General features: G+C 44.1%; 1 protein-coding gene across 7 annotated transcripts in view; it reads left to right on the top strand.

The window, feature by feature from the left end:
* Positions 1–12,960: 12,960 nt before the first annotated feature.
* The window catches only part of LOC132383391 (KH domain-containing, RNA-binding, signal transduction-associated protein 1-like), a 71,844-nt gene continuing 62,643 nt past the window's right edge, over positions 12,961–22,161 (top strand). For all 7 annotated transcript variants that reach the window (XR_009508652.1, XR_009508651.1, XR_009508650.1 and 4 more), the window contains exons 1-4: positions 12,961–13,113; positions 17,240–17,361; positions 19,394–19,510; positions 20,638–20,784. Coding sequence is in view for 2 of the 7 variants with exons in the window: in XM_059954287.1 (XP_059810270.1) it covers positions 13,023–13,113; positions 17,240–17,361; positions 19,394–19,510; positions 20,638–20,784 (477 nt within the window). In the remaining 5 variants the exon portion in view is untranslated. The remainder of the gene's footprint in view (positions 13,114–17,239; positions 17,362–19,393; positions 19,511–20,637; positions 20,785–22,161) is intronic.

The raw sequence follows: 22,161 nt of genomic DNA on the forward strand, positions 1-22,161 counted from the left end.
TGCTCTGATTTTTCCTGTGTTCCTAGTATGTTCTCTCCTTCCAAATGCTACAGCTTGTCTGGTGTCTGCATATTTCAACAATATGCCAGGGAATTACTGCACTCCACTCCTTCTGCCTCTGGACATCGAAGGGCTAAATCTGGGGTAAAGGTCTCTCTAACATTGGAAGTTTGTATTGCCCCAGGAGGCCACATGAATGGCAATGACGTGCTGAAAACAGAATGTGTGAACACTATCAATGTATGTTTTTGAAAGAACAAGAATCAACGGCATTCCATGGATTAGCACGGAAAGATCACCTGGTATCCATATACAACGCTCCACAAAGCACTTCAAAATTCCTTCTCACCTGCCCATCATCTCCCCCCGGTGACTCTCATTCTTCCTTTTCTCCCATGAAGAACCTTTCCTCCTCACCTTCTTTTTCAATTCCCCATTCTGCAACTCCCCCCCCCCCCTACCACTTCTCTTCTCCTCTCCTGCCTATCAAGTTGCCCCTCATTCTTCCCATTCTCTCCTGGTCCACCTTCCTCTCCTATCAGATTCCTCTTTCTCATTTTCCATCTATCACCTCCTAGCTTCTTACTTTAATCCCCTCCCTCACCTACGTGGCTTCACCTATCACCTTCTGGCTTGTATTCCTTCCCCTTACCACAGTTACTTATTCTGGTTTCTTCACCCTTTCTTTCCCGTCTTGCTTAAGGGTCTCGGTCCGAAACATGGATGCTGCCTGGCCTACTGAGTTTCTCCAGCATTTTGTGTGTGTGTTACTCTCGATTCCCAGCATCTGCAGAATCTCTTCTGTCAAAAATTCAAGGTAATTTTCTGTGAGGTTGAATCCAGCTTCTACACAAAACTTGTACGAGAGAGAAGGGAAGATGAAATGCATTTACAGTCAATTCATCTAATATCCATTGTAATGAAAGGTTTTTGATCTGAAATGATGCTCATTCTTTCCCTCCGCCTCACAGTGTCGCCTGCTTTAGTTCCAGCATTCTTTATCAGTTCTTGGGAAAGTGTTGCAAGATACTTTATGCACAGAACAGCATGCAGAGTCATTGTGATTTTATGAAAGGAACATTGTGCTTTGGGGGATGTATGTAGCCAGAGGTATAAAGGTGTTGCAATGGACATGGATATCTAAAAGGCATTCATCAAATAGATTAAAAGATAAAGGCTCACGGGGTTTAGAGAAGATATTGGAGGCGGAATAAGAATGGAAAATGCTGGAAACTTCCAGCATGATCAGCTGAGTCTCTCCAGCAGGTCCTGGTTTTATTTATTTCAGATGTTTGATTGTAGTTCTGAAAAGAGGATTGGCTAAGATAAAACAGAGAGTTTTCAAGGTGACAAGCACTGATTAGCGAGAGCCTCAGCTATGTCCAGCCTTAGAATATGGAATCCAGTTCTGCCAAAGACACAAAGGCAAATAGGAAGATGGAAAAACATCATGAGTATCTGCAAAGAGGCAACTTAATTAAGTAAGCAAAAAGGATGACTAATGGAGAATCACGAAGGGGAATGTGAGGCTATGCACTTCAGTAAGAAAATTCAAATACAGAATGTTGGAAAGTGGTGCAAGGTTGTTAAATGTTAGTGTTCAGAGATCCAAATGTCCTCTGAAGAAACAGAAAGTTGACATCAATATAATTAAGTAAGCAAAAGGAGGGTCGGTTTTTCTCTACTAGGAAGGTGGAATGCAACAGTGATGGATGCTACAAGTGTATTGGGCAAAAATGATTAAACAATGTGAACACCACACTCAGCTTCCATCTCGTTATCTGAGGAAGGAAGATACTGTGCCTGCCATCTAGGCAACACATCAAAGGTTCACCAAATTGATTGTCGAGATGAAGGATTTGTCTGTGAAGAAATGTCGACCAGAATAAGCCGGAGGCAAACTCTTCAAAACCAATAAGAAGCCTAGGGCAGGTACTGAGAGGGTGTTTCCCTGAAAGGTGAATGGAGTGGCATAGTTTCAGGACAAAGACTTAGGACTGAGATGAGAAGTTTCTTCTCACAGAGTTGTAAGTGTTTGGTATACCTTACCCTAGAGAGTTACGGATACCAAGTTATTCAAAGATGGTGCAGACAGATAAGTGAAGAAAGATGTTACCATCCTATCTGTCATGTGAGAGAAAAGAAAGGCCTAACCTGAATTGTTCGATTCAATATTAAGTTGAAAGTCTTCGGAGCATTTATTTCAGGTTACCCTTCCACAGGAGGGACATGGAGGCTTAGGAGAGGGTGTGGAGGTTTACCAGGATGTTACCTGGTTTAGAGGCATGTTCTACTAGGAAAGGTTAGACAGACTTGGATTGGTTTCTCAGGAACACCAGAGGCTTAGTGAGAGACCTGATAGAAATTTATATTATAGGAAGTGTAGATAGAATAGAGAGCTGGTACTACCCCCCACCCCCCACCACACCCCAGGATTGAAGTGTCTAATATCAGAGGGCATGCATTTAAGCTGAGAGAGGGTAAGTTCAAAGCAGGTTTGGGGAACAGGTTTTTTGCATTGAGTAGTGAGTATCTAGAATTCACTGGGGGTAGTAGTGGAGCAAATATAGTAGAGGTGATTAAGAGGCTCTTAGGAAGGCATATGAATGTGCAGAGAATGGAGCAATCTGGCCAATGTGTAGGCAGAAGGGATGCTAATCACCCAGGCCATGCTTTTTTCTTGCTGTTGCCATCAGGCAGAAGATACAAGAGCCTCAGGACTTGCACCACCAGGTTCAAGAACAGTTACTACCCCTCAGTCATCAGGCTCTTGAACAAAAGAGGACAACTACTCTCATCTACTGAGATGTTCACACAACCAAAGATCTCACTTGAAGGACTCATTATCTTGTTATTTCATGTTCTCAGTATTTATTGCTATTTATTTATAGTTGCATTTCAACAGTTTGTTGACTTCAATGCTCTCGCTCCTTCATTGACCCTGTTACAGTTACTATCCTATAGATTTGGTGAGTATGCCCACAGGAAACGGAATCTCAGGGTTGTATGTACTCTGTTAATAAACTTTATTTGAACTTTAGTTTAGTTAGTGATATAATTATAGTTTTAGCACACCGAGCGAACCTGCCCCTGTGTTGTGTGGTTCAATGTTCTATGTTCTACATTCTACATAGGCCAGGGAATGAGATGTTGACCTGTGAGCTTATGATGGACATCATTGGAGGGGCAGATGGAACATAAGGGAAGTTAAATTGACAAGAAGCTGGAAGCTCAGGGGTTGACTCAGCAGATTGAATTGAGGGATTTAGCAAAGCAATAACCAACTAGTGCAGAGGAGTCTGCAAGATGGTATTGGATACAAAGGAGTAAATTATAAAGATTGTTCCATGTGAAATCCTGATTCCCTAAGAGGTCAGTTTGGCTGTCTGAATGAAGGACAAGGTTAAAGGGACCTATCAGGAATAGGCTTTATCAGGGTGCAGCAACAGCCCCAGGCCAGAGGCACTGTGGTTGGCTCTGGGGCTCTGCAAGGAAGGGCAAAGTCAGGCAGAGGGATGGTGATGGGAGTCCTGCTAGTCAGGTAGATGGACTGCAGCTGCGAAAGAGAAGCCAGCATGGTGTGTGCCTCCCAGGTGCTAGGGTCCAGGATTTCTCAGAGCGACTGAGAATATTCGCAAGGGGGAGGGTGAGCAGCTGGAGGTTGTGGTGTGTATTGACACCTATGACATAGGTAGAAAAACAGAAGAGATCCTGAGCAGTGAGAATACAGTTGGGAAAGACATCAAAGAGCAAGACCCTCCACGATAGTCATCTCTGGTGCCATGTGCTACCCAAGGGAGGAATAGGATGACGAGTACAGGTGAATGAATGGTTGACAAACTGGAGCAGGGGCTGGGTTTCAGGTGCTTGGATCATTGGAACCTCTCCTGGGGCGGAGGGGACCTGTGCAAGGGGGGGGAGGTTGCATCTAAATGGGAGGGAAACCAATATCCTGGCTGGGAGGTTCACTAGTGCTACTCGCGAAGGTTTAAACTAGTTTGACCGGGGGATGGGAACCAGAGCACTGGGTGAGGAAGTGGAGGGTTGGAGAGAAAGGTAGATGTCAGGGTCAGTAAAAACAGTCAGGAGCAAAGTAATAGATACAATGAGATGGATAGTTTGAAGTGTGTGTATTTTAATGCTCGGACTGTTATGGGTAAAGGTGATGAACTCAGAGCATAGAATACAGAGACTTGATTGAAAGAGGGACAGGAACAGGTGCATAAAATCATGAAGGGTATAGATACAGTGAATGCACTCATTCTTTTAAACCAGAGTTAGGGTATCAAGACCTAGAGGGCATTAGTTTAAGATGAGAAGGAAAAGATTCAAAACAAATTTGAGGGGCAGAATCAGGTGTATGTCATGAAACTTATTAACTTAGCAGCAGCGATACAAAATGAATATAAAAAATAACTAAATAAGTCAATTACAATATATATTAGATGTATTAAATATACAGTATGTATGTTAAATAGTTCAATTAAAAATACTACAAAAGAAAAGTCAGGTACTGTTTATGGGTTCAATGTCCATTTAAGAATCTGATGGCAGAGGAGAGGCTGTTCCGGAACACTGAGTGTGCGCCTTCAGGCTCCCGTATCTCCTTCATAATGGTAATAATGAGAAGAGGACATATCCTGGGTCCTTAATAATGGATGCTGCCTTTCTGAAGCACCGCTCCTTGAAGATGTCTTGGATACAATGAAGGCTGGTACCCAAGATGGAGCTAACTAATTTTAGAAATTTCTGTAGCTTCTTTTGATCCTATGCAGTAGTAATTACACACCCCCCCCCATACCAGACAATGATGCAGCCTATCAGAATGCTCTCCACAGTACATCTGTAGAAGTTTTCGAGTGTTTTAGATGACAAACCAAACATCCTCAAACTCCCAATGAAATATAGCTGCTGTCTTGCCTTTTTTATAACTGCATCAATATGTTGGGATCAGGTTAGATCTTTAGAGATCTTGACACCCAGGAGCTTGTAACTGCTCACTCTCTCCACTTCTGATCCCTCTATGAGGATTGGTGTGTGTCCCCTCACCTTACCCTTCCTGAAGACCACAATCAGCTCTTTGGTCTCACTGAAAGAGTGCCAAGTTGTTGCTGTGAAATCCTTAACTAACTGGTATATCTTGTTCCTGTACGCCCTCTGGTCCCCATCTGAGATTCTGCCAACAATGGCTGTGTCATCAGCAAATTTATATATGGTATTGAAGCTATGCCTAGCCACACAGTCATGGGTATGTAGAGTGTAGAGCAGTGGGCTAAGCACACATCCCTAAGGTGCTCCAGTGTTGACCATCAGTGAGGAGGAAATATCACCTATCCACACAGATTGTGGTCCTCCAGTTAGAAAGTTAAGGATCCAATTGCAGAGGAAGGTACAGAGTTCTGTAGTGTACTGATCAGGACTGTGGGAATGATGGTCTTAAACACTGAGCTACAGTCAATGAACAGCATCCTGATGTAGGTGTTTGTATTGTCCAGGTGATCTAAGGGTATGTGAAAAGCCATTGAGATTGCGTCTGCCATCGATCTACTGTGGCAATAGGCAAATTGCAGGGGGTCCAGGTCCCTGCTGAGGCTGGAGCTGATTCTGACCATGAGCAACCTCTCAAAGCATTAATCACCGTAAATGTGAGCGTTACTGGCTTATAGTCACTAAGGCAACTCACATGACTCTTCTTCGACACTGGTACAACTTCAGATCATAGCAGTGAGAGGTTGAAAATGTCTTTGAATACTCTGGCCAGTTGGTTGGCACAAGTTTTCAGAGCCTTACCAGATATTCCACAGGGGCCTGTCATCATGAAAAGGTTCTGCCTCCTAAAAGACAGCCTGGCATAGGTCTCCGAGACAGAGATCACAGGGTCACTGGGTGCAGCAGGGATCTTCACAGCTGTAGTTATATTCTCCCTTCCAAGGCAGGCATAGAAGGCATTGAGCTCATCTGGTAGTGAAGTATCATTGCCATTCATGCTATTGGATTTCGCTCTGTATGTAGTAATGTCCTGCAAACCCTGCCACAGTTGACGCATCATATATATCTGGTTCATCCATGGCTTTTGGTTTGGGAATGTACAGCAAGTCTTGGTAGGCACACACTCATCCACACAGGTTTTAATGAAATCAGTAACAACTGCAGCATACTCATCCAAATTCAAAGATGAATCCCTGAATACAGTCCAGTCCACCGATTCCAAGCGCTTCTGTGCTTCCCTTGTCCATACCCTCTTGGTTCTCATTACTGGTGCTGCAGTCTTCGGTCTCTGTCCATACTCAGGGAGTAGTACAGCCAGGTGACCAGACTTTCTGAAATGTGGGCGTGGAATAGCACAGCAGGCTTTCTTGATGGTTGTGTAACCATGGTCCAGTGTGTTGTTTCCTTTGGTACTACAAGTGTTTTGTTCATGACAAATATTTAGTGACTCTTTCAAGTTGGCCTGGTTAAAAATCCCCCAAAACTATAGTGAAGGCTTCAAGGTGTGCAGTTTCCTACGGGTCGATCTCATTGCTCTGATCATCCAGAGCCTATTTGACATTGGTCTGAGGTGGAAAGTACACCACTCCAGAAATGATCGCTGAAATCTCCCATGGCAGGTAAAATGGATGGCACTTAATTCCAGGTCTGGTGAGCAGAACTGGGACAACACTGACACATTAGTGAACCAAGAGGAGTTGATCATGAGGCATATTCCTCCGCCTCTGCTTTTGAGCGGCTTGACAATCTTATCCTGACAGCGTATAGTGAACCCGTCAATCTGTCTTCACTAGGGAAGACACAAACAATCTCCCAGATGTAATAGTGGCCAAAGGAACTAGGGTAAAGGATGAACTGAAGGAAATTTATATTAGGCAAGAAACGGTGTTGGACAGACTGTTGAGTCTGAAGGCTGATAAGTCCCTGGGACCTGATGGTCTGCATCCCAGGGTACTTAAAGAGGTGGCTCTAGAAATCGTGGATGCATTGGTAATCATTTTCCAATGTTCTATAGATTCAGGAACAGTTCCTGCTGATTGGAGGGTGGCTAATGTTGTCCCACTTTTCAAGAAAGGAGGGAGAGAGAAAACAGGGAATTATAGACCGGTTAGCCTGACGTCAGTGGTGGGAAAGATGCTGAGCCAATTATAAAAGAGGAAATTACGACACATTTGGATAGCAGTAGAAGGATCAGTCCGAGTCAGCATGGATTTATGAGGGGAAAATCATGCTTGGCTGATCTTCTGGAGTTTTTTGAGGATGTAACTATGAAAATGGACAAGGGAGAGCCAGTGGATGTAGTGTACCTGGACTTCCAGAAAGCTTTTGATAAAGTCCCATATAGGAGATTAGTGGGCAAAATTAGGGCACATGGTATTGTGGGCAGAGTACTGATATGGATTGAAAATTGGCTGGCTGACAGGAAACAAAGAGTAGCAATTAACGGGTCCCTTTTGGAATGGCAGGCTGTGACCAGCGGGGTACCACAAGATTCGGTGCTGGGACCGCAGCTGTTTACAATATACATTAATGATTTAGATGAAGGGATTAAAAATAACATTAGCAAATTTGCAGATGACACAAAGCTGGGTGGCAGTGTGAAATGTCAGGAAGATGTTATGAGAATGCAGGGTGACTTGGACAGGTTGGGTGAGTGGGCAAATGTATGGCAGATGCAGTTTAATGTGGATAAATGTGAGGTTATCCACTTTGGTGGCAAGAACAGGAAGGCAGATTACTATCTAAATGGAGTCAAGTTAGGAAAAGGGGAAGTACAACGAGATCTAGGTGTTCTTGTACATCAGTCAATGAAAGCAAGCATGCAGGTACAGCAGGCAGTGAAGAAAGCTAATGGCATGCTGGCTTTTATAACAAGAGGAATTGAGTATAGGAGTAAAGAGGTCCTTCTGCAGCTGTACAGGGCCCTGGTGAGACCCCACCTGGAGTACTGTATGCAGTTTTGGTCTCCAAATTTGAGGAGGGACATTCTTGCTATTGAGGGAGTGCAGCGTAGGTTCACAAGGTTAATTCCCGGAATGGCAGGACTGTCATATGTTGAAAGATTGGAGTGACTGGGCTTGTATACACTGGAATTTAGAAGCATGAGAGGGGATCTGATTGAAACATAAAAGATTATTATATTAAGGGATTGGACACACTGGAGGCAGGAAGCATGTTCCCGCTGATGGGTGAGTCCAGAACTAGAGGCCACAGTTTAAGAATAAGGGTAGGCCATTTAGAACAGAGATGTGGAAAAACTTTTTCACCCAGAGAGTGGTGGATATGTGGAATGCTCTGCCCCGGAAGGCAGTGGAGGCCAAGTCTCTGGATGCTTTCAAGAGAGAGTTAGATAGAGCTCTTATAGATAGCAGGGTCAAGGGATATGGGGAGAGGGCAGGAACGGGGTACTGATTGTGTATGATCAGCCATGATCAGTGAATGGCGGTGCTGTCTATTGTCTATTATCTGAATCACTGTATCCACTATGGAAGGGGTTAACCAGGATTCCATGAAGCAGACGATGCATGTTGTCCTAATGTCTCTCCGATACACTGACTTAGCTCTGAGATCGTCAATTTTATTTTCTAGAGACTGTACATTTGCCAGCAATATAGTCGGTACCGGGAGTTGAAAACTCCATTTTTAAAATGCACTTGTAGCTTGGACTGGCAGCCAGATTTCCTTCCAGAAGTCCGATGAGAAGGACAGCTACAATTGGCATTGTTTCCATCGGTTTTACGCAGCGAGATTGTACAATCACATTAAAGCATCTTTAATAATTGTACAGCTGTGACATACTGTAACAGTAATATTTAATCATATCCACCATGCCATGCCGCAAACAAGATCACCCTGGAAGTAAAAACAAATGCCAGAGAGACAAGTGATTAATCAGACATTGTGTAGATGGCATCTCAGGAACCAAATTGAAACCCAACCCCACCTGAGCCCTGGTCCTACTATTTTTCCCAAAGCCATCCCGATCTGCAAGTCACACACACACACACACGCCATTGGACTTAGGTGAGGAGGCCAGACTCTGCTGAATATTAGAGAAGGGAAGGAAGCACGGTATCTGAAGAAGGGTCTCGGCCTGAAAAGTCGACTGTTCACTCTTTTACATAGAAGCTGCCTGCCCTGCTGAGTTCCTCCTGCACTTAGTGTGTGTGTGTGTGTGTGTGTGTGTGTGTGTGTGTGTGTTGCTTTGGATTTCCAGCATCTGCAGGTGTTCTGCAGTCTGTGAAATACAGTAACCTACCTGGGTGTGACACTAGTTTGCGTCCTCACTCAGAAATCAACAGCTAAGTGTCTGTAATGGTTGTAGTCAACGTGACATGGGACACTTATTCAGATTACTCAGCACAAGTGGACTTGCTACAGAAATTGTCACATTAAACACAATTGAATCTCTCCTTAACTATGTTGTGAACATCATAAAAATTTGCACAGATTACACGCCAGCAGATTAGATTCAGATTTATTTATCACATGCATATCAGAATTTGCAGAGAAATGCATCGTCTGCGCTAACAGCCCACACAATCTGGGGATGTGCTGGGAGCAACCTGCAAATGTCACCACACATTCCGGCACCAGCATAGCATGCCCATAATGTTGGCTGGAGCAACTCAGTGGGCCAGACAGCGTCTCTGGAGGGAAATGTGCAAACAAAATTTCAGGTCAAGACCCTGTATCAGATGGAGGGTCTCGACCGAAAATGTTGGCCATTCATTCCCCCCCTCAGATGTTGCCTGACCCACTGAGTTTCTCCAGCAGTTTATGTGTGCTCCAGTTTCCAGCATCTTCAGTCTCATGCACCTGTATAAAATGAACATGGAAGTCAGCCCTGTGTGAACAAACAGCTTAGTACCTAATTAAAATTGCAGCATTTTCAAATCCCCAGGTAAGATAGAGCAAAGCTGCTCATTCGATGAAGGCTCATAGAACAGAAATTTCACATCCAATGTGAGATGAAAGAATAATGGAATTGGAGAAAAACAGTTTATTGAAGTACAGTTACATAGAAAGGGGACTCAGTAAAAGAAGATAAGGTCTTAGAGTCAGAGCAGTACATCACTAATACAGGCTGGTCTGCACCACCAATCCTTGTGGAGCAGCTAGACCCAACTTCCTGAATTTGGCCCAGATCCCTCCAGGCTCCTCTCTTACATGTATCCGTCCAAGTGATTCTTAAGTGATATGATTGTACTTGTCTCAGCCACACTTTGCAGTTCATTCCATATACTGAACACCCTCTGCACAAAATAGTTGGCTCTCAGGTCCTTTAAATCTGGCCACTCTCACCTTAAAAATATGCCCCCTAATAAATTATCTAATGTGACCACTGAACGTCCATGGATTGTAAATATCATCACCCCAGTGACATAATGAAATATTTCTACACTCTATCCAACATTTATATTGAAGAACCTTAAAAAGGAAAAAGTGGTTAAAAATGAGCAGCGATTGGCAGGGACTAACAAAGGCCAATATGATGTTTCAGATGTTGGAAACGGGACAGTAACTGGGGAACAATTGAGGAGAAAGAATTGTTAAGCTACATGAGGAAAAAAAAATGAGTTAAAGAATTTGACAGACTGATTAGAAGGACTGGCTCTGTTGTAGGAGTTAAACTAGGCACACGGAGGCAGTGGTAGAACAAAGGACCCTACAGAAAATCCTGGCAATTCTGAACAATGTTTCTCACCCTCTCTTGGCTGAACAGAGGAGCACTTTTAGTAACAAACTAAGACAATAGTGCAGCTTCGAAGGGTCATTCTTACCCCTTGGCCATTAGGCTCTATGAGTCAACCTATAGCTGGGGAAGTGATGACCCCCTCCTGTTAGACTGTGGCAACATTTTTTTTCTTTCTACTTCTCTTCTAATGTTAATACCTGTGCACTTGTAATGCTACTGTGACATTGTAATTTTCCTTGGAATCAATAAAGTATCTATCTAAAGGCATTTTGAATATGGAAAACGTTTGCAGTTTAGTTTGTTATAGATATGGCCTTGGCTTTTAGCAGCAACAATTCTTAGAATTTGCAGTGGATTATCTTGTAAGAATTAGCCTCAAGGATATGAGACAAACAGTCTTTGTTAATAACATATTTTTAAATTTCAACTGTTGCTATGGGTAGAGCTTATCACAAGCGAACTGCGTGTGAACCTAGCTTATTTTTTTGTAATTCACAAGGGAGTCCAACAGACTTTGCTTTTGCAATTGAGTTGTACGTGTGCTCTCTGAGTTTGAAACCCACTGATAGTGGATCCACTCCCTACAATAGGGTGAACAAAGCTCTCTTTACGTTGAAGTCCGAGATGTCCGAGTTGTGCATTTGAGCAATTTCTCAAACAGTACGAGTTGACAGAGCAAACAGAAAGAGGTCAAAAGGGGTATGGATGGCTCACGTGGCCCAGACGCATTTGCACAGAGCTTGCTTGGACAAAGAAAGCAGAGGCCTGTTTTGCATTGTTTTATTTGTCACGTATACATTGAAAGAACTGTGAAGAGAATTGTTTGCATGAATGTGCAAGAGTCCAAAGATTGTGGTGGGACAGCCTGCAAGTGTGGTCATGTTTCTGGGGTCCCATAATTTACTAAACCTAACTGGAATGCGAGGGAAATCTGGGGTACATGGAGGAAACTCTGTGCCCTCATACTTTCCAGGTCTTGTTTTATTTTTCTGTTAAAAAGCATTAGGTCCATGGCATAAGATGGGTTGGGAACCTCGGTTCAGTGTGAAGATGGTTTCAGGGTCGAGGGCCTTCTATTAATTTACACTTTAAAGAAACAGTCAACAACATACAGAAACACTGGAAGAATGGTCAGGCAACATTTTGGGATGGAAATGGACAGTCAACTTTTGGGGCCTAGACCCTTCGATGGGACTGGAAATGGAAAGAGGGCAGTAACCAGACTGTTGTCCTAAAAACAGTAAAGGTTGGTATACACGAGTGAATCTGCAGATGCTGTAAATAAATAAAAACACAAAATGCTGGCAGAACTCAGCAGGCCAGACAGCATCTATGGGAGGAGGTAGTGACGACGTTTCGGGCCGAAACCCTTCATCAGAAGTGAAGTAACATGGGATGGTGGAGGGGGGATAAGAAGTGGGGGGGAAAAGGATGAAGTAGAGAACTGGGGGGGGGGAAGGTGGAGAAACATGGGAAATAAGAGAGAAAGAAAGGTAGGGCGGGCGGGGGAAGAGAGAACCAGACTAAAATTATAGATAGGGATGGGGTAAGGGGGAGGGGCGGCAGGGGTATCAACGGAGGTCTGTGAGTTGAATGTTCACGCCGGCAGGCAGGAAGATAAGGTATGGCTCCATCGACCTGCGAGTGGCCTCATCTCGACGGCTGGAGAATTATGAACAAAGTGAACGCCGCCAGAGAGGGCATCTTCACCCGTAAGACTACTGACGTGGAAGGTGATGGAAGCGGATGAAGTGGCAGTTTTCCGTTAGTAATCAGAGAAGGCAACGCAGGCACCGACGGGGGGAGAGTGAAGGGATCAGCGAGGCCTTGCACAGTCCCTGCCCGCATGTCCTGGCCAGAAGCGCCATCGTCTTGTGACGAAGGCTGATCCGACACCTTCTATTTCACTTGGTTTGCAAGAATCGTCCCTTCACTTCAGATTCTCATTTCCACTGAGCGGAGTACCGAAAAAAGACAAAATCAGTGGGGAATAGTAATATAGATCGAAGGCGGAATCATTTCACGAACTCTTGATTGAAGTGCATATTAGCCAATTGGAATGCGCAATTTTGATAGTCAAATAACGATTCAGGCTGTAGATGATTGATGGTTATTCTGACCTATAAGGTTCGTTAGTTCCAGGATCGGAGGTGATGTTGTCAATTTGCTCAATTGACAGTTGCTTGGCGAATTGAGACGTGGGATTTCTTGATGGACAAGATCTACATCCAATAGTGCTCAGCGAAGGGGCGGGCTGTGACGCCATATGGGTGGGGCCAAGTCTAAGTCGGACGTCAGTGTGCACCGTGAGGTAACGAGCGCGGACTAAGACGACATGGCGGAGGATAAATACTTACCCGAACTGATGGCGGAGAGGGACAGCCTAGATCCCTCTTTCGTGCACGGTTCTCGGCTGTTGTCGGCAGGTGGGTCGTCTGCCCGCGCGTAGAAGTGAGGATGAGGAAGGCGGTGGTTCGGCGCGGGTGTTCTAACCCACTGGGCCTACCATGTAGGCCCGAATGGCGGCCTGCGCGCCCTTTCTATCCAGCATTCGACTTCCCTTGCCTCTCTCATCCCAGGGGGAGAGGGTGGGCAAACCTGGGGCTCCTCAGGAGCATCTGGATTGTAAGGTGTCTCTTGGGAAGGCCCGAGGCTGCCGGAGACGAGGGCCAACGGCGCGGCGGAGAACAAAGGAAGTAGCACGTGCGAGAGGCCCCTCCCCCGGGCGCCCCTCTTCTCCCTTCCCCCACCCCTGGGCGCCCCTCTTCTCCCTTCCCCCCACCCCTGGGCGCCCCTCTTCTCCCTTCCCCCACCCCTGGGCGCCCCTCTTCTCCCTTCCCCCCACCCCCGGGCGCCCCTCTTCTCCCTTCCCCCCACCCCCGGGCGCCCCTCTTCTCCCTTCCCCCCCACCCCCGGGCGCCCCTCTTCTCCCTTCCCCCCCACCCCCGGGCGCCCCTCTTCTCCCTTCCCCCCCACCCCCGGGCGCCCCTCTTCTCCCTTCCCCCCCACCCCCGGGCGCCCCTCTTCTCCCTTCCCCCCCACCCCCGGGCGCCCCTCTTCTCCCTTCCCCCCCACCCCCGGGCGCCCCTCTTCTCCCTTCCCCCCACCCCCGGGCGCCCCTCTTCTCCCTCCCCCCCCCACCCCCGGGCGCCCCTCTTCTCCCTTCCCCCCACCCCCGGGCGCCCCTCTTCTCCCTTCCCCCCCACCCCCGGGCGCCCCTCTTCTCCCTTCCCCCCCACCCCCGGGCGCCCCTCTTCTCCCTTCCCCCCCACCCCCGGGCGCCCCTCTTCTCCCTTCCCCCCCACCCCCGGGCGCCCCTCTTCTCCCTTCCCCCCCACCCCCGGGCGCCCCTCTTCTTCCTTCCCCCCCACCCCCGGGCGCCCCTCTTCTCCCTTCCCCCCCACCCCCGGGCGCCCCTCTTCTCCCTTCCCCCCCACCCCCGGGCGCCCCTCTTCTCCCTTCCCCCCCACCCCCGGGCGCCCCTCTTCTCCCTTCCCCCCCACCCCCGGGCGCCCCTCTTCTCCCTTCCCCCCCACCCCCGGGCGCCCCTCTTCTCCCTTCCCCCCCACCCCCGGGCGCCCCTCTTCTCCCTTCCCCCCCACCCCCGGGCGCCCCTCTTCTCCCTTCCCCCCCACCCCCGGGCGCCCCTCTTCTCCCTTCCCCCCCACCCCCGGGCGCCCCTCTTCTCCCTTCCCCCGCAGAATCCCTTCGACCTACTCCCCACCAAGTCCCCCGACCGGCCCCTCTCTTCCCCCCCCTCCCCTCCGGGCTCGACTGTCCATCTCGTTTGGCGCAGCTGGTGCTGTCTGTAGGGAGCGCGACAGGTGGTGGTAGTTCGGCTGCCCGACTTGTCATTGTAGGAGAGTTTTACGACCTGTGGGCAGAGGTTCTTATCCTTTTGCCTTAGGGTGGAGGGTAGACGGACTCCTCCCCTAGTCTCTGCTGACCGGTAGCCCTTGGGTCTCATCAATCCAAGAATGTCCTATAACTTGCTTTGTAACTTACCTGCCATCTTACTCTGACTCCTCATCTTTTTTTCCCTCTAGTCCCGATGAAGGGTCTTGGCCCGAAACATTTCTTTTTCCATAGATGCTGCCTGGCCTGTTGAGTTCCTCCAGCATTTTGTGTGTGTTACTTCTGATTTGTAACTTTTCCAGCTCCTTGTTGCTTTGAGTGGGTGATCGCTTACTGTTCGTGTTCTAGTAAAATCTGCTTCGATTATTAGGATATGGATAGGGAACTTATTGCAGAAAAGTCATCGCTGGGTCTCACTTAAACATCGTTCACAGAATGATTTCTGGTTTTCATTTGGCCTGCCCCATTAGTCCCAACTTACAAAATATTAGAGAAATCAGCAGGTTGTGCAACACTTGCAATGAATTATTTAGAAATAACAGCGTGCTATAGGCCCTTTGAGTTGTGCCACGCAGTAACCTGATTTAATTTTGGCCTGACCACGGGAAGGAAGGTACACGAGCTTGCCAGAATTGAACTCCGATGTCCTGAGTTAACCGCTACGCTATCGTTGGCATGAAAACCACAAATTAAACCTAATGTAGTTCGGCATGAACGCCTATTTAAAACAAAAGTCCCATTTTAGTTCAAAGCACTCAGAAGTTTGCTAAACTGTAGTGATTAGTGTTTTGCTAATTGGTTGGAAAACCAAATGATTGAAGGGGTATAGCTGATCTTGAGCATGGTGGCGTGGCACTTTGAGGCATGCCCTGGCTCTTTTGGATGGAAGTGCCTCCTTTAGATACAATTAAAGGAGGAAAGGATGCATTCATTATGTCTTGGGCTGAGTTGGTGACTCCCTGCAGCTTCTTTAATTCCTGCATTCAAATTGCAGTACCAGACCTGCAGTGACAGGCCTGAGAAAATAACACTGGCATGCTTTCTTTATGGTTATATTTATATGCTGGGCCCAGGACACATCATCCAATATGCTTACACCCAAGAATTTAAAGCTGCTGAGTATTGAGTTAAGTGACTTGTGTTGATCCAATAATGAATACTACTGATCACAAAGTTAAGTGCAAAATAAAACCATTATGATATTAAAATGTGTTTACTCCCTTTCCCCAAGATTTGGGTGCTGCTATATGGTAGATTGCTGTTAAAAATAGTAATAAATTTAAACGTTTTGTGTACAGGAAAAGGTATGTTAAGTTGTGTAAAATGTTGGTGAGGCCTAATTTGGAGTATTGTGACTAAAACTGCAAACCTACCTACAAGAAAGATTGAGGCATTGATTGTGTGGATAGCCAAAGGCTTTTTCCCAGGGCTGAAATGGCTAACACAAGGGGGCATAGATTTAAGGTGCTAGGAAGTAGTTACAGAGGGGATGTCAGGAGTAAGTATTCAAAGGAACATCTAAACAAGCCTGATGCATTTTGGAAACAAGTCCTGTGGACTGATGAAGTTAAAATAGAACTTTTTGGCCACAATGAGCAAATGTTTGGAGAAAAAAGGGTGCAGAATTTCATGAAAAGAACACCTCTCCAACTGTTAAGCACGGGGATGGACTGATCATGCTTTGGGCTTGTGTTGCAGCCAGTGGCATGGGGAACGTTTCACTGGTAGAGGGAAGAATGAATTCAATTAAATTCTGGAAGCAAACATCACACTGGAAAAAAAAGCTGAAGATGAAAAGAGGATGGCTTCTACAACAGGATAATGATCCTAAACTCACCACAAAATCCACAATGGACCACCTCAAGAGGCACAAGCAGAAGGTTTTGCCATGGCCCTCGCAGTCCCCTGACCTAAACATCATCGAAAATTTGTGGATAGACCTCAAAAGAGCAGTGCATGCAAGATGGCCCAAGAATCTCTCAGAACTAGAAGCCTTTTGCAAGGAAGAATGGGCAAAAATCCTCCAAACAAGAATTGAAAGACTCTTAGCTGGTTACAGGAAGTGTTTATAAGCTTTGATACTTGCCAAAGGGGGTGTTACTAAGTACTGATCATGCAGGGTGCCCACACTTTTGCTTGGACCCTTTTCCTTTCTTTTTGCTATTTTGAAACTGTAAAAGATGGAAATAAAAAGTAATTTTGCTTAAAATATTAAAGAAATGTGTCATCTTTAGCTTTATGCCTTGTAGAAATCAGGTCATCTTTTACTCACTTAACTTCACAGGAACAGAAATTTTGACTGGGGTGCCAAAACATTTGCATGCCACTGCCTTCTGCTTTGCAGATGAGAGACAAAAGAGATGGTGTCTGGAAACTTCATGTCCTAAATGTGCAATACCTTTCTTTTGAAGGGCTGTTTTGGCCACAACAGAGTAATTTCTCCTTCCACATTGCTTGAGCCTTATTAAATGTTCCTTTATATTGCTAGACTTTGTTTCATATTACTGTCTACAAACATCCATACCCTGACTCATCCCTCTTGGTGCTTGCAGATTGAAAGAGTTAGTGGGTTTATAGAATAACAAAATACAAACTGAAGGCTGTTTCCCTCTGTCTGTTTTCCAGTGAGGATTTCCATCACTTTCATGGTCATGAATTCAGCAGAAAACCTAATTATTTTGTATTTTTAATTTACAGAAATTGAAAAGATTCAAAAAGGAGAGAAAAAGGAAGACGAGAAAAGATTTCTTGATATTCTGACACAGAAGAACATCAAGCTTTCTGAGCGATGCCTGATACCAGTTGCACAGTTTCCAAAAGTGCGAGGTTTTTCTTGGGTTGCATGTCTTTTAGTTGACTACACTTCGAAATTTGAATAGTTTTCAGGGTTTGGATTAGGGGAGGATAGTGTTTATTGCAGTTAAGGGTTCTGCCTCCATTGTTGAGCAATGAAATGTAATCTGCTTTGTATCAAACCTTTGGAAATTGCAGTGTTGTACACCTATCTGCTATTGTTCATTTCAGAGTAAGTTATGTTCACTAACTTTATGAGGACAGATTGCAGTGACAAGAGAAATGAGCAGGTACTTTAGAATTGGAAAATTGGAAAATTAATTATCCATGTTTAACTTCAAGCCCTATGTAGGGGATGCGAGATGAAAATTAAAATTTATTATTTTCATGGGATATACCTTGTAGGTATAGTCAAGTCCAGCATCTGTTGTTCATAATTGCTGCCTTGATACTATTACTTGGGGTTGTTTTACTCTGAATGTGTGAAGTTGCCTCTTAGAGCTGTCAACATTCAGGCTAAATTTTCATATGCTTCTAATTTATTTCTTATCAGAAGGGTTTTGGGAATGTGATGATGAGTGAGTCACAGAGCTTCCATAGTTACTGTATTTATGTGGCATGTGTGCTGATGTTGATTGTGACCTCCAGGGTACTGACGCTGATTTCCTAGGATGCTGATCCTCATTAAAAGGGGTGTTGGGATTTTCCTGAAGATCATTACCTAATGAATCCCAAACTGAAAGTTACCCAGGTGTAAAAGGGCATCACTGGAGGAATTGTAAATTCAATTGAATGTGGGCTATTGTCAGTAATTGTTCCCACTACATCCGTTGCTATTTCTCCACAACAATAGTGATTGGGCTTGGGGCACTGGCATGATACGTCAAGTCATATTGATTTGAGTTACTAGAGCATGTTCTTAATGCTATTGGTCAGAACCTTAACAGTAACTGAAGATGGTCTCTCTAAGCTTTCTCTGGATATCAGTAATGATGAGTGCTTTTGGATCAGGCTGCAATATCTGGAACCAGGTGGCTCTTCAGCTGAAGCTAGATTGTTTTTAAGTATTATTTACCAGCATGGGCAAGTATCTTAATTATTTTCTTAATCACAAGTAGGTTGTAGAGGAAGTTCAAAGTAAAAATATTATCAAAATAGCAATATGTCACCACATGCAACCCTGAGATTGGTTTTCTTGCGGGCAGTGAAGACCCACTCAACAGGATGCTTAAACAACCAATGTGGAAAAAGCAATAAACTGTGCAAGTACGAAAGAAAAGAGATGATATAAATAAGTAATAAATATTGGTCATGGGTTGCAGAGTTCTTAAGAGTGAGACCATAGGTTGTGGGAACGATTGATGGGGCGAGTGAAGTTAAGTGAATTTATCCTCTCTGGTTCAAAAACCTGATAGTTGAGTTATTGCCCATATTTGGTTTGCCTTGCTAGTGGACAAGTTATAAAAAGGCCATTTTCTATTTTTAATGAGATGTTGGTGTTGTAGCTTGATTGTAGCAGCTTTGGTGTTGGCACAGTTGGGTTTGGATTACTTATCATATCGTTGGTAAGTTTATTTAGTAGTTTGCACCTTGGGTTGGTGCCAATTTCAAACACTGGGCATCTGAATGAGCTCCCACAATATTAATACATTCAAAAGTCTTGATACATGTACCTGTTTATTCCTATGAATGACTAAATTAGTTTTCTCAATCTCTCCATTATCATTATTGTAGTAATGTTGAATTGAGGTTGTTGGATAGAAGATAGTGTATCTGGACAGTTCCTCTTTGTATTCAGGGATACCAAGTTTTGACCAGGACAACAGATGGAGAGAACAATTGACCTTTGCTTCACGTAGATAATTAAAAATTGTTTATCGACTACATGGATTTGTGTTGATATCAGCCTATACATTGTATGGATGGCACACAAGTTTTTCACTGTACCTCAGTACTTGTGACAGTAATAATTCGATTAACTAAAGTACTTTGCGTGAGTATGTTTGAAGCCTAGTCATTTTTATGTAAGTTTTATATTAATACTTAGTATTTCTACAGTTCAACTTTGTAGGGAAACTGCTTGGACCAAGAGGAAATTCTTTGAAGCGTTTACAAGAGGACACTGGCACTAAAATGTCCATCCTTGGGAAAGGTTCAATGAGAGATAAGGCCAAGGTAAGAATACCTGAGAGAAATTGATTAAGCTTGTTGGGATGGCATTTGAATGCAAAGCTTGCTTTCTGTATAAACAATGGAACCTGAAACAGGAAATATAGCTTCAAGTTCATTTCTGTGCTGGAACACTACCATTGTTTTAACTGTAATAGTCTGTTTAAACCTCTCAGATGCTTAAGTCATTTGATGTAAGATAGAGTGAAGTGTTAAGATTTTGCAGACCATCAATTTTTGTATCTTGCATTGCACCTGTTGCTATTTAAAGAATACCAGTATCAGAATCAGGTTTACTATCACTGATATGTTGTGGTGTCTTCATAACAGGGAGTGATGCAACCCATTACAATGCTCTCCACCGTACAACTGTAGAAATTTCCTGAAGTCCTTGGTGACATATCAAATCTCCTAATGCAGTGTAGTTGCTGGTCTGCTGCCTTCATTATTGCATCAATGTGTTGAGCCAAGATAGATGTTGAGATGTTGACAGTCAGGTACTTAAAGCTGCTCACCCTTTCCACTGCTAACACTTCAGTAAGGATTGGTGTGTGTTCTGACTTGCCCTTCCTGAAACTTGCAATCAGTTACTTGGTTTTGGTAGCATTGAATGCAAGGTAGACGTTGGGACACCATTCAACTGGCTGAGCTAGCTCCACTCTGCACACTGCCTCTTTGTTCCCTGAGATTGTATCAAGTGTGATTTCATATATGATCTTTGAGCTCTGCCTAGCCACGCAGTCATGAATGGAGAGAGGTCAGAGGGCTAAGCACGCATCTTTGTTCTCCTGCTACTGTGGACATTTAAAATTGTCTTTTGCTATGAAAGCAGGGTGGGAAGGAGAACATCTTTTGAGTTTATGCAGTGTTTTTGATCATTACATAATTTGTGGAAACAATATTGAATTTGGCGGTTTCCTTCCTTGAATTAAGCTGAAGAGTATCGAAGGGTAGATGAGTATCAATATACGTGTCCATTTTAATACAAGATCCTTTGTGCCACTTCTTTTGTACTACAATTTGATAGCTTTGAATGTAGTCATTTGGCAGTTAATGATTGTGCTATCATACTTAGTGTTATCATCATCTATCATGCTTGTTTTTATTCTCATGAGAATTTTTTCTCATTCCAGGAAGACGAGCTCCGTAAAGGAGGTGAAGCTAAGTATGCACACTTGAACAGTGATCTCCATGTTCTTGTTGAAGTCTTTGCACCTCCAACTGAAGCCTATTCCCGAATGTACCATGCAATGGAGGAGCTGAAAAAATTCCTCATACCTGTGAGTGCTATTTCCATCTGAGTTTTGTGCTTCTGCTTTATCTCATTGCTGTCTGTCTCAGGGTGTAAAATGAATGAGTGCTACATCGGTGAAATACGAGATCGTTGGCTGACTTTTTACTTCTGTTAACCTTTGTGTTCTGTTGCTGGCAGCCAAAGAAAGTTAAGATGTCAGTTACTTTTAGATTAATAACCATGAAGATCTTTTGGTGGATTGGGGGCAGAAGTGGGTGTTACTAGTGTTGTATAACTTAAATCTGGGCTGTATACAATTTTTTTCAGTTACATTAATTTTTTTGTTTTTGGATGAACGACTGTATTGAGAGTTGATCAATAAATGTAAAGGTGATTAACTGGGATGAATCACATCATAAATTTAACAACTTTATGGTGAATTGTTGACTGAGATAGAACCTCCCCAAGTGAAGAATTTCTACATTTGAATGCACTATGTGTCATCAAATGGAATTTTTGAACAGTGATTAAATTATTTGGAGGGAGAGGTTTAAATCTGTCTTTATACACAAACATTTTTCACTCTTTAAATTATACAAAATGAGAGAAATCTATTTTCATATTATTTATTCAATTCAATTCTCAGACAAATGATGAGTCAAGATGAAGTTGTGCTTTAACTTTTATTAGCATGAAAGTGTACATAGTTAGTGTCCATGGAGATATATCAGCTACACCTGGTATTGCCAGTTGGCAGAGTTTTGAGGACAGTAGTGCAGTGTGAGTTGGGGTCAGTATAAAGAAATCTACTAATGAATCTTGGCTCCAGGTCTCGCTCTGGCAGAAGGAGGCATGGGATCTGGTCTCAAGCTAGGAGTTGAAAGGTTCTTTGATCTGAAAATCGTACAAATTGAAAAGTTTAACCTTTTGCAAAATCATTTTAGATGTGCTATGGTTCTCTGAATTTACTCTAATGACGACGAAGACCCATAGAGTAAGTGAGGTGAAACTAGGTGCCTGCTCAGAAAGATGCAGATCCTGCTACACATATTAAAGTGTGTCAGTGGGCCCTACCTGTTTGCAGTGAATGAAGTGAGAAGTAATATCATAAGATAGCAACATGTTGGTACAATAATATGAGTGGATGGAGAAAAAGTCAAGAGAAAAGTAATAACCTGAGTTAAAATGGATTTTATTACAGGAAGGTCTATTGTTTGGTGATCTGCCAATCTGAAAAGTAGTTAAAATTAATAGTAATATATTGTAAAACATGATAGTAAAGTGAAGCCGGAACAGTTGTCAGTCCATATTGAATGCCACCTTGCTGAATTAGTGCCATTGCTGAAATGTGCCACTTCATGCTCTAACCTTCAAAGTTAAGCAAATTTGCCTCTTTTCATTTAGTCTTTTTTAATTAGCCTGG

Source organism: Hypanus sabinus, chromosome 30 (genome assembly GCF_030144855.1).
Source record: "Hypanus sabinus isolate sHypSab1 chromosome 30, sHypSab1.hap1, whole genome shotgun sequence".
Taxonomy (NCBI): domain Eukaryota; kingdom Metazoa; phylum Chordata; class Chondrichthyes; order Myliobatiformes; family Dasyatidae; genus Hypanus; species Hypanus sabinus.